The sequence below is a fragment of the Caloenas nicobarica genome, chromosome 5, assembly GCF_036013445.1.
Source record: "Caloenas nicobarica isolate bCalNic1 chromosome 5, bCalNic1.hap1, whole genome shotgun sequence".
Lineage (NCBI taxonomy): Eukaryota > Metazoa > Chordata > Aves > Columbiformes > Columbidae > Caloenas > Caloenas nicobarica.
In genome coordinates, this window is record NC_088249.1 from 25,669,224 (window position 1) to 25,682,068 (window position 12,845).

General features: G+C 35.1%; 1 protein-coding gene across 1 annotated transcript in view; it reads right to left on the reverse strand.

The window, feature by feature from the left end:
* Window positions 1–12,845, reverse strand: part of TTC6 (tetratricopeptide repeat domain 6) — a 62,482-nt gene that overhangs the window by 20,735 nt on the left and 28,902 nt on the right. Inside the window, exons 9-16 of the mRNA XM_065636866.1 lie at window positions 10,835–11,303; window positions 8,351–8,480; window positions 6,520–6,695; window positions 5,937–6,073; window positions 3,788–3,957; window positions 3,179–3,299; window positions 1,723–1,873; window positions 409–491 (exon numbers count right to left, since the gene is read on the reverse strand). Of these exons, the coding sequence (XP_065492938.1) occupies window positions 409–491; window positions 1,723–1,873; window positions 3,179–3,299; window positions 3,788–3,957; window positions 5,937–6,073; window positions 6,520–6,695; window positions 8,351–8,480; window positions 10,835–11,303 (1,437 nt within the window). The remainder of the gene's footprint in view (window positions 1–408; window positions 492–1,722; window positions 1,874–3,178; window positions 3,300–3,787; window positions 3,958–5,936; window positions 6,074–6,519; window positions 6,696–8,350; window positions 8,481–10,834; window positions 11,304–12,845) is intronic.

Here is a 12,845-nt window from a genome sequence, read left to right on the forward strand (position 1 = left end):
GCCTGGACTCAATCCTTCACACTCTTTCCTTTATGTGGATTCTGCAGGCAAATCAGGGAAAGACCCAAGCGCTTGGGGAAATCATCTAAAATTATTAAATTTTTAAAAGTTCAAACTTGCTTTTTTGTCATGGCACCTATTTGCTTCTTTTTCCCCAGAGACTTTATGTACCTCAAAGAGCAGTGTCCTGTATATGAAACAAAGTTTCCCCCTCCAAGGTAAAGATTACAACAGTTAGATGACACTACACAGATACAGTTCTTCAGGTTTGGAAATGCTATGGAAATACTACATTTTTTAAAATCCATTCAGAGCAGGTTTCAAAAAATACAAGGGTAACTACCAACAGCATTCCAAATATTTTTTAAGTGACATATCTGTGAAGTTCTCAACTAATTACTTTCCTACCTTATTATGTAAAGTTGTGATTTATCCGGATAAAGATGAATGGCTCGGTTTATGTCCTTCACAGCATTTAGTAAATCATGATTCTGTAATTTATAGAGCAAAACCATCAATTTAATTGCCAATACGAACACAATCTGGAGACACAATTAGCATTTACAAAAATGTGGTTCTGCATGATGCAATGCCCACATGGTAACAACTCACAAGGCACATACACCCTCTGCAAATGAGCTCAACGTGTTTTTAACAGAGGTCTGAAATGTTTACCCTACATATTTCCATACTCTCCCACAGGGCAGATCCAAACTCTAGTTTCTTTTCCAAAATCCAAAGAGTCTGGACTATGGGGAAGGAGTTTATATGCTGAGGAGAAAGATTATTACAATGAAGATCCCAAGGACTGATTCAACCAGCTGGGAGAGCCGCTAACTGGAACTCTAATTGAAGAACAATATTGATGGAATGCATGTACTGAGCTTTTTTTACTGCTTTACATTGAAAAAGATTTTTAAAAATCCCCTCTCGCCCCACCCCGAAAAAAAAGGCAACTTGAGCACTCGTGGATGGCCTCCAATACAAACTATCTGGCACAAGTTCTTAAAGACAGTATCAGAAAAATAACATAACCAACCTACCCAGACGGACTCTAAGTTAAAAGCCATTTCCTTTAGTTGTGGAAGAAAATGGACAGTGTAAGCAATTTCTCAAAATATTTTGAAAAGCAACTAAGAACTGTGAGACACAGCAGTTGTTTCAATTCTGCCGATGAAATTTACAGAAATTAGGTCACAATAAATACTCCATTCCTTGTACTCCTGAGAGGGTCTCAGAAAGCAACTGCTAGCAGAAAGAATTCTCAAATCCCATGCAGAAGTAGAAAACAGTCTGTTTCACTGTAAATTAAAAGATTGAAAATATTTTCACTCCCATTTGTGAAAAATTAGTATTCTTGGGAAACCTCTGTTTAGAAAATACTGTATTTCAAAATGTGTTTGTTTAATATTTAAAAAATACAGATTTTCAAAAATATTTTTGATTTTTTTTTAATTATTAAAACAGATTAGATGTACAGTGGTGTGGAAAAGATGAAATGACACTTGGAATATTTTGTGTCATTGTACAACATGCCAACAATATTTTACAATTGCAATGTATGTAATTCCATTATGGTGACAGGACTACTTGAAATGTATAGCCATAAGCAGGTTCTAACATCTGTATAACACCAAGGCATAAGTATTTAAATACTCACAGCAATGATAAATATAAATAAAGCTATACTAAGTGGCAAACAAAGCAAAAGGAAAGTATTACCTTATGATATGCTTGCGCTCTACATACATAGGCTCGAACATTGAGAGGATCAATTTCAATGACATTAGTAAACTGTTGAATAGCTTCATAGTATTGATCAAGATGCAACAGCAGTATCAAACCAGTATTTAGGTAAGCAAAGATTACAGAGCTAAAAACAGAATTTTTTCCTTTTGTTATTGCATGAAGTATGTCATCGTATTAACCACAACTTATACAGGCTTCATCTCCTCTTATGACATTTACCACATATCTATTTTATGATTGCACTGAGCAAAAGAATTGTAATTGCCAGCAGAGGAGACAGTTCCTTAAAAAACACCATTTCAGTAGCTTGTGATGTTTGGCTGCACACTAGAGTCTCTCTGAACACCAAAACCAGCACTCAAAATATGAATTGTGAAAAAATGATGACAAGTGTCTTTGTCGTAGAAGCTGGATTAGAAATAGAGCTAGCTGGTAATTTCATATATACTGAACACACCAAGAAATACTGAATTCTTCAACACTAAAAACACATTGCAGTTTTAAAGGACTGACAAAGCTTACACATTTTCCATCTAGCATGCTCCCTTATTTTCTGTCATTTCACTTGGCCAACTGCTGGGGAGACCTGGGTTTCCAGAATCTGCAATGTTTTGTGCAGTCCACTCTTACAGACTGTTACTAAGCAAAGTTCAAGACTTCCTAGAGCAGAGCCAAGACAAAGGACAATCTGAGGGGTCTTTAGGCCTGCAACAGATTGGAATGGAAGCCTTTGCTCAAGACAGGACTGCTGAGGTTGCCCAAGGCTGAACAAGAACTCAGCACCTTTAGAGTAAGGTAATTAATACAGCAAACCGGTAAGGGAGACTAGGTGCATACTGCAAGACCATTAACATGGCAAGGCTGCTACAGATATAATCTGTTTCTGAAATATTTTTAAGTAGTTGGAAGAAATGCAATTCAGAGGAATCACATCAGCTTCAGTCATCAACTACCAAGGATAACAAACCGCCTTTTTTTCTTTTTCGTGACACAATTAAATGGCTTTTACTAAAGAAAACATTGTGGTATTTTATTTGGGGGAAAAAAAAATAATTTGACTTTTTACCTGCATTGTAGACACATTACCTCCCAAAAGACCAATTAAATTATTATGGCATGAGTAGTCAACTATAATTAGGACTTCATTTTCACCTTTTTTCTGCCAAATCTGAATAATTTCTTTACCAAGTTGCCATATAAAGCAAAATAAAATTTAATTTTTAAATACATTTAAAATTATTTGTTATTATACTTAGACTGTAGCAAATGAGGCAAAAGATACTAAAAGAAGACATTATGCTTTTGTGTGGTTTAATTCAGGCTATTTGCTGAGTAACTGTTCTGATTCTACTTTCCTTTATTAGTACCTTTATGCCCCCAGGCAATCAGAATATAAACAAAATATATTAAAACTCTCAAGTCCAATCACCTGTCCAAAGCGAGGACACTTTCAAAGTCACAGATTGCAAGTGACCACTCACACTGTTCTGAGTAAACGATGCCACGATGAAGAAAAGAATAGATATTTTCCTTAGTGTCATTGATGAGTACTGTGAGAGAGGTAGAATAAAAATCAACCGTTCAGATATTCACATATATTTCAGTTACTCCATGCAATTCATTTGCACATTACTTTTTACTCTAGTTTTCTTAGAGTTTTATAAAATATCATAGGTAAACCACAACAAAACATGTTAGATCTTAATTAAAACTGTTCAATGTGGCATGAAATATCTTCAAGACGTATTTATAATTCTCAGTTAAACACACTTGAATTGCTAAAAGTGAAGTAGAGAAGCTTAGGAAGCAAAGGTAAAATAACTGAAGAGTAACAACAGGAGCAACTGTCAAGGTCTAATAGCAAACATAATAGAAATGAAAAGGAGCGAGTTATTACTAGACACTGAAAGACAACCATACGTTTCAATATTTGCAACATGAAATATCTGTGTTTTACTGCAGTATGGTAATTACTGGTGAACGGTCATTTCTCTTTTTAATGATAAACATATACACCCTTAAAAGAAACAAACAATACCAGAAACACTGAAGTCCTGCAGAGCCTTTTTTGGATCGGTCTGTCGTAATATGCAACCTCTATAGTAGAATGCTAACCAACAAGAAGGGTCTAGATGAACCGCTGCTGCTAAGTCTTGTATTGCATTTCTATACTGGTGCTGCTTAAAATATGCTCTTCCTCGATACAGCCTAACAAGGAAGAAAGTTTCTCTTTAAATATAATTTCCCTTAGAAAATTATACCTACAGAATGAAGTAATAATGTGAAGTCATGGGCTATTATTTATAACATTAACAGGTTGAGTCAACTTAATATATCAAGAGCTCTTCCATCATTTTTGTCCTGCAATCTTGAGGTAATTATTCAATAAAAAAATATTGAAAAACAGAATAAATATTTAATTTTATTTCTGAGTTTAATAAAGCAAGTCTGAAGTAAACAAGTCCTGTAATCTATACCATATAGGCAGATCACTGCAATTGCATGAATCAAATTCAATGTAATAGAACATCAGAGTAGATCATAGCATATCAGCTTGGGCATCACAGAGCTGGAACTCTCTCCAAGTTCCGTAGCCAGCTCATGCAACTTTTTCTGTATGGGAAATACTAGATTTTGTTAAATCAGATTTAAAAGAAAAAATATAAATCTGCCTTCATTAATACCAAAGCTTTCTGAAAACATCCAAAACATCTGCAATATTTCTTTCAAACAGATATTTTACAAAATCAGATCCTACTGTTTTACACTATTCCTCTCTCAAATTCTGGAAGCTAGCAATATATTTAAACAGCATAAATCACAAGCACAGGTGAAAAAGTGTGAATAGGCAGCAATGGCTGTAAAATCACTTTATTAATGCAAAATCTAATATATAAAACTTACATTTTGGTATTACTGAAGATAGCTTTCACTTATTAAGCAAGTCTTATCCCACTTCTATGCAGAGTTATGCAAAACATATACTATTCCTTTTAAAACCTAACACAGTAAAGTCAGTTCCTCAAGAATTTAAATCACGTGCTTAGCTACACAAACACAAGGCACCGATACTAATCATAGTCACTAGGATTATTCACAGAGCCCACTCATCAACATGTGAGTCTCACTGAACTAGTAGAAACCAAATGCAGCTTCATGTTGCTTCAAGATTTTATTTCAAAGTCAGAGTTTTAAGGTGTGTCTGTAAATTACTTCAGTAGCACAGGACACAGGTGCCTATTTGTAGATGTCTACAACACATGTTAAGTATCTGAGTTTCCATTACAGTTGATGAAGATCTAGTCAACATAATCCAAGGAGATGTGAACAATTATCTTCATCCAAAATATACACTTACTGGCTGTTTAGCTGAACAGCTCTTTAGGCTTTATAGAAAAGTCTATATGCAGTCAACTTAGAGTCTACTAACTGTATTGAGTCCTTGCTGATAATGGCTGCTTAGACACCTACATCCCATGGATACAACGAGCTGACACCTAAATTCAGGTACCGTAATCTGGTATTGAATATCTGCTTTTATTTTTATTTTACATCTATTTTCATGAATCCAGAATAGAATATAAAAAGAATGTAAAACTTTGCAGGAATTATATTAAAAAGAAGTCACATTTTCTAATAGGGAAATCATATAAATTTTTGTGAGTCTTTGTAAGTCAAACCTCAAAAGCATCATTACGATTCAAAAAATAAAGATGCTTCTCATTCGTAATTTAAATTTCTCACAGAAAACATTAATTCAGCATAATGTTAAAACTAGAATTGCCAAGGCAATCAATAGAAATTAGGCACAGAACTACGCATGTTCCACTCCCACAGAGCAATATCACTTTGAGCATGTATTTAAATCCAGCTCTGTTGAGCAAAGGACATATGCATGTGCTTAAGTCTAACTGGCTCTATATTTGCATTACTCCAGGGGGATTGGAGCACACGCTTCTGTGTTTAGCTATATTAATGTCTAGAGACTAATCCAAAGTCATTAAAGCAATACAAAGATTCCCCAATGGATATCAAGGCCTAGAAGTCTTATTCTATTTCTATTAGACATCTCTTTGGAAATGCAACTGCTTTATTATTGTTTTATGCATATTCAGCCCTTTACATATTAATATTATTTTAATAATCCTCTTAAAATTCAAATACTTTTGTCAAACTATATATTCTACCTTGCCTGAGCATTGGTGGGGTCTTCCTTGATCACAGCTGTAAAATCCTGAATTGCTTTCATAAAAACTGAACAGTCAAAGAAATGTATTCCATGTCTCATAAGCGCATCTATTCTTTTTGGGTTATACTGAAAACACTATAATGAATAAAATAAAGCAGTAAATGGTGTTATTCCTAATTGCTATTATTTCTAATGATTAAAAGTCTTAACCAAGCATAAAAATAATATATTCTTTTATTCTCAGATTCCCTTTTTATTCCCTTGTTCTTTAATGTCTATTGCAATTTCCATTAACTGTACAGTGAAATAAAAAAATAGCAATGCAAGCTTATTAGCAGGTGATAAATTGTAGACATTCAGTAATTTATTCAATTAGCTGGCAGGAATAACAGAAATCACGTATTTCCATGGCAGAGATCTTTTTTAAATATAATTCATTTGAAAGGATAGCTGTTCTCCAAGCTATTTATCAGTCATATCCAAATACAGTTTGCTTTTAATAAAGTTACTACAGAGTTCACTTTTATTAAAGTTACACGAAGTTACTGCATTACTGTAACAATACCAAAAAGTGAACTTACTTTGGCATAATCATCCATGGCCAATAACAATTGATTTTCCTCAAAATACAACTCAGCTCGTCTAAAATAAATGTCATCATCTGTAGGGCTGCACTGTATTGCAGAGTTATAACTGATGATTGCCAAGGCATTATTACCCTGTTTCCTGTAAATTTCAGCCATTGACAGGTATGTATCTGAAACAACCACCCAAAAAATAAAAGGCATTATTTAACAGCCCAAAACAATAAGTCATCTCCTTGTTACACAGTAATGAACACAAGCAGTAGGAATAAACCAGTAGATTACACAAAAGGTCAGGAAGTCCCGTTCAAATCTAAGCAACAGAATTCAAAAGTTTAGAGCTGTAGCTGCGTGCTCAAATCATAGAGCCCACACAGCTGTAAAGCAATAGCTCTTACTGGGTACTATGTATCTTCGCTCTCTCTTGAACTTGGTACAAATGGCCTGTTAGGGAATAGAAAACTTCCTTAACATGGCCCATCAAGCCATTTAGTGTAGACCTGTTGATCACAAATATAAACAAGATATTTAGTTTAAATGGGCCCACACAATACTTATCCCACTGTATTGGGTCTGGTCAGGACAGAATTAACTTACTTTATAACAGGCCATACGGTGGTGTGTTTCAGATTTGTGGCTGAAACAGTGTTAATTACACAACAATCTTTTAGCTTTTGCTGAACAATGCTTGCACAGTATCAAGGCTTTATTTTTTTTCCCCCCACTCTGCCCTCTCCCCAGCAAGTAAGCCGGGGGTGGGCAAAACGTTGGGAGCGGACGCAGCTGGGACAGCTGACTTAAGTACCCCAAATGGATATTCTATACCATATCACATCATGCTCAGCAACAAAAAAAATAGTGAAAGAGGAAGAAGAGCCGGGGAGGCATCTTCCAAGTCTACATCTAATGGAAATTTCCTTTGTTGCAACTTGTGACTCCTGCCCCCTGTTGTGCATCTCTCAGGAGAGTCTGATTCTGTCTCCTCTGTTACCATCCATTCTGTAGCTCCGGACAGATTTCCCTCTTAAGGAGGAAAAGGCCTTACCTTCTCCAGGCCAAGCAACTCATCTCCCCCAGCCCTTTCTTAAACAACTTATGCTCCAGACCCCTGAACATCTTAATGACTTTCCAATGGACTCTCTCCAGCTTGTCTTGCTCATACCAGAGGTTCCAAAACTGGACACAGTACTGGAGGTGCAGCATCACAACCAGCCCTGACCTGCAGCTCCTGGTCTGTCAAACAGGTCGTATCTTTCCCTTTCAAGCTCCTTCCCAGTTTTACGTTTATGGTAGAACAGGGCTGAGTGAATGCACACTGTCCCCATTACAGGATTGTTATCAGCTTTTCCCGTGAAATTAATGGACACAATTCCCACCAGTGCTCCTTTTTTGTTTCCCTCCTCCCCCCTTTTTTTTGTATTTTTTAAAAACACACTAAAATTACGTGCTTGATTTTGCATTAGAAACCCAAATCCTGTCCCAGGCCTTTGAATCATAGAATCATTTTGGTTGGAAGAGACCCTTAAGATCATCAGGTCCAATCATACCCTAAATCTAGCACTAAACCATGTCTCTAAGAGCCTCATCTACACATCTTTCAAACACCTCCAGGGATGGTTACTCCACCACTTCCCTGGGCAGCCTGTTCCACTCACTGCTTCACAATCTTTTCCGTGAAGAAATGTTTCAATCTTTTCATAATATGGATAAAATAACCAACGTAATATTAAATAGATACAAAAACATTTGCAGAACTAGGGCCAAAGGCAACTAGAGAAAAAAAAGCATGAAAAATTAACTGTTAAGTTACATTTTAGTAGATACTTACCTGCTTTATTTTTGCTCCATTTAGTTATAAAATTCAGGTCATTTAAAGCAGCAGAAATCCTGTCTTGAAAGAGGTAAATCAAATGTCTATGCCAGTAAGCATCAAGTAGTAGTGGTTCTAAGCTTATAGCCTATAAAAAAAATAAGCAAATAACTTATTTATATTGCAGAAGGAACTTCTCAAATGTGCTAACGATAGTACATAGGAAATGAGAAAATGTTTGCACTGAAATGATTATTTTTTTAAGAAAATTCCCAGACTGACAACTTTTATTTAACCTAAAAATCTGAAAAAATTGAAAAGCATCATGTACTTACACATATGAAGAATCAAAATTCAAGCAATCAGAATATTCAGCACGAAATATTAATCAGTTAGGATATTCCCATGTTTGATGATTTCTTTAAAATACTTATCTGAACATTTTCTAGAAATCAGAATGAGTTCTAGGAGAATCCCAAGGAAGAGATGCTTAGAAACAATCTCGTTCATTGTTCTTCTATTTAAAAGTAATAAATAATTAACCTGTCCCTGTGAAAAAGGAATCAGCTTTTCAAACCATGCTGTTATATGATTCCTACAGAAAGCACTTCACATTCCCTAAGCATCATTTGACAGATATTAACAATCAAACAAGATATTTCACATATATTCATTATGCATATAACACCCACTTAGCAGCCACGTGGAAACAGAGAATGATACAAATCTAGGACTGTTCTACAACAGTAATTCTCAAATTTTGGTCTGTAAACTATTTCTTAGATCCATAAACTACATAGGGACTGTGTTCGTATATCTTAAAAAACTCAATATTTTCACTAAAACATGCAATAGCAATGTCAAGCAATTTTGACAGTTGATATTGGCCCATTGGTCAATGAACCATATGGCCAGGGTATGGAATTTTTATCTTTCAGATCCTTGACAGTCTGTTTCTAAAGTTTCGGGTGAATAAAAATGACACAAGGTAATAATTGAGTTTCTACAAATATGGTCAATTTTCTGGTCAGGTAATTTATGGCATTTGGAAGGTAATATGTACAGATTGGAGGTGCACAAAATAGCTACATATGTCCCATTAAAAATAAATATATAGAGAGAGAGAATTATCCCTAAGAGAAGCATTAACAGAAATTGTGTTATAAAAGGAAATTTCACCCGAAGGCAATAAGCATTTTGCGAAAGACGAGGTCTGGAAATAAAGTAAAATCTGAAGGGCAGATGTCCCTGCAGGACATCCTGTTAGCCTTAAAATTTATTGTAGCTTGAGACTGTTAGCTGAAAGGAATGCAGAAACTAACATGAAGCCAAGCTGGTTTGTACTTCATTGTTCCATTCCTCTGCGCATTTCCAAATATTCCAACTGACTGAGCTCTGCATTTTAGCAAAAGAAATGCTATTTACCTTATTTAAAGGTGCCTGTTGTTAAGATTGTTTTCACGGACACTGGCAGATTGACAGTGTTCTACTCCCACAGAGCAATATCAATGCACAAGATCTGGTTCAGTCTTGCATTATCAAGCACTCCAGTACAAGGATCATGAACCCAAAACAGTTGCTGAGCATTGCTTCTCCAAACACCAAATGCTCTATTAAGAGCCAAGATGTTGGTTAAGGAAAGAAGGACATCTTTTGCTGTATAACGTTATGTACAGGATGAAGTACTTTGGGGTCCCAACCTGGTTATGATTAGCCGTGTGTAACATAGATGTTAAATGACGATGGAAATACCATACCCAAAGTACAACACATGACTTCTCTGCCCAGGTCTCACAAACATATAGAACCATACTATTGCTTAAAGAATGCCTTTGAAAGCTTTCACAGCTTCCACGTTTAAATTATAGACTTTAAAAATATTGTTTTCATTTCTGTTTTTTCAGCAATGTTTTTATTCTGTTTTGGTTGTTTCTTTCTAGTTGTGCAGGGGCTTGGCAGAAGTAATGGCAGGTTTGTAGCACTACAAAGGGAACTCAAAAGTGTTGAAAAAGTAAACATACATAGAAAAATAGTATTAGTGTATAAAATATCAGTGTCAAATGATAGTTTAATTATAAACAGAAAATTCACGATTTTTCAATTTATTTGCTCAGTATGTTTTTGCAGAAATTAAAAATATATTTGCCGGCTTTGCAAGCAGCAAAACTTGAAACAAAAATTTTTTGTCATTTTTTCTATCCTATCTCCAGCTCTATTTTGCAGCGTTGCATCCTGAGCAAGGGTCTCCAAAGAAACATTATGGTGTTTGGAAAACACTAGGGTAAATAAACACAGTTTATTACGAGCCCACATTTTCATTCTTGCAGGACTAAACTTGGATCATGCTATCATACAAAGGTAAAAGGTGGCAGCATTCAGCTAGTTATCAAATCTCTTGCTTATAGTTCTTCACCTGTTCAAGAACTCAGATACTCAGTTTAAAAAAAAAAAAAAAATTTAAAAAGGGTGCTTGATTGAAGTAAAACTTGGACTTAAACTTACTTTTTCCAAGTCATCCATAGCTGACTTTAACTTCCCTAACTTTCTTTGTATTGCTCCGCGTCTGCAGTAATGAAAAGCTGAAGGATTCTCTTCCTTTTCTATTAGCTCAGTCAATCTTGTTATTTCTTTTTCTAAATCTTCAATACTAACTGTTGCACCTTCAAGAAGAACAGGCTGTATTGAGTCAATTAGTTTTATTTGTAGATTTGATTCTTGAGAGTCCACTGACTCAGTTCGTTTTAGTAATTCTGCAGTCCCATGAGAAGGGAAAGTTTCATGAAGCCAGTGGTTCCATATTCCACTGACCCACACGCGAACACAAGTTTCTTTTGGAATTCCACCCCTCACTTCTGCAAACTTTTCAAAATCTAACAAACAAGGGACACTGAGGCTCTGATATTGTTTGATTGCTGAAGACACCTTGATACTGAACTGATCATGAACAGGAAGCCTTCCCAGAGACACAGACCTGAGGAAAAACATACTAAAATTAACAAAAGATTCCCAGATATATTAATGATACTAAATTGCAATCTGCCAGTCAATAACTATTTAAAGCCTATTGTTAGCTCTCTTGTTAATGACAATTTTTTAACATCAGACGTTTATCAAAACTCATTATTGAAGCCACAGGTAAGCAGAATTGTTCTGAAATTATTTCTCTCCCCAGAATGTCCAGCACCTATTCACAGTTGCACGGTTATTTCCTCCGAAGGTTCTACCTTATCTTTACAAGGACAATGCTAAATCTAAGAAGGGACAATATTTCAGACTGGACAATTACCAGTCTGGTTAAATAGTGATAAATCCTAGATGAATTAATATATCAATGATAGATCCCAATAATATTAGGAAGAGGCCATGAGAATATAAGCAGAAAAAAGCAACATTGAGAGGTGAAAAAAAGCACTTGAATGTACAAGGACATTTGCAAAATGATCATCTGAGAAAACTCATAACTTCCAAGATGGGAACCTTCACAAACGCTCAATATCAACATCTGCTTTGAGATGTCTAAGTGAAAGAAACTGAAGTCTTTAACAGAAACACTTGATCTTTATCACAAACAATACCACCCTTGCTAACACAGAAGTGAATACCAGAAGGGAATACAGAGGAAAAAAATTATATATACATGTATTTATAATACTACGTACCAAATATTTATGATATTTTATACATAAAAATCTTACCAGGAAATAAAAAAGTGAAATTAAATAAAAAATGTAGTAGGCCCATGCATGACTGACATGCAAAATAATATGAAGATTAAATCCCCTTGGTTTAGCAAAACTGATATGAAAGCCTCAGACAGCAAAGAACATACAGTACTCCTGTCTAAAACAAGAATTCAGAAAAAGACTCTTAGTCACAGCTCATTATACCAACATATCACACCATCTAAGTATCTTTGATTTTCTTAAGAATAAACCTACTGAAAGGTGCCTGAAAACAAAAAAAGGAGAAGCTGAATGGAAAACTGGCTTGAAGGACCAGGCCTGAGCATCAGTGTAAGTATGACGTGGACACATAACATATGATTGCACACAAAAATATACATTTTTTTCAGGTCATACTTCAAGCGTAAGTAGTTAAGAAATATTAATATCCAAAAAATTAGCAAAACCAAGACTTCTTTTTTTTTTTTTAATACTTAAATATTTTCTAAGGTACCCAATATCTGAAGTATGTAAATAATAACCATTCACTAGAAAAATATTTAGAGTGACACATGAAAACAAAAGGTAAAAAGCAAACTACTTGTTTGATGTAATCTATGAAGTTCGTGGTAGAAAGGAGGTTAGTCCAGCCCAGCATTTCAGTTTCCTAAGAACTTCGAATTTTCTCCTTGTCTTTCAGAAGACAGAAGATTGACCATTTCAATCGTGAATTCATACTTAGATAAAACTTCTTCTGTTGTTGCATGAAGCAATACCATTTCCCATTTAAAGTGCAGTATATATTAAATGTCCTAAAGAGACCTGAACAGTATTTATTTTTTTCTCTGCAT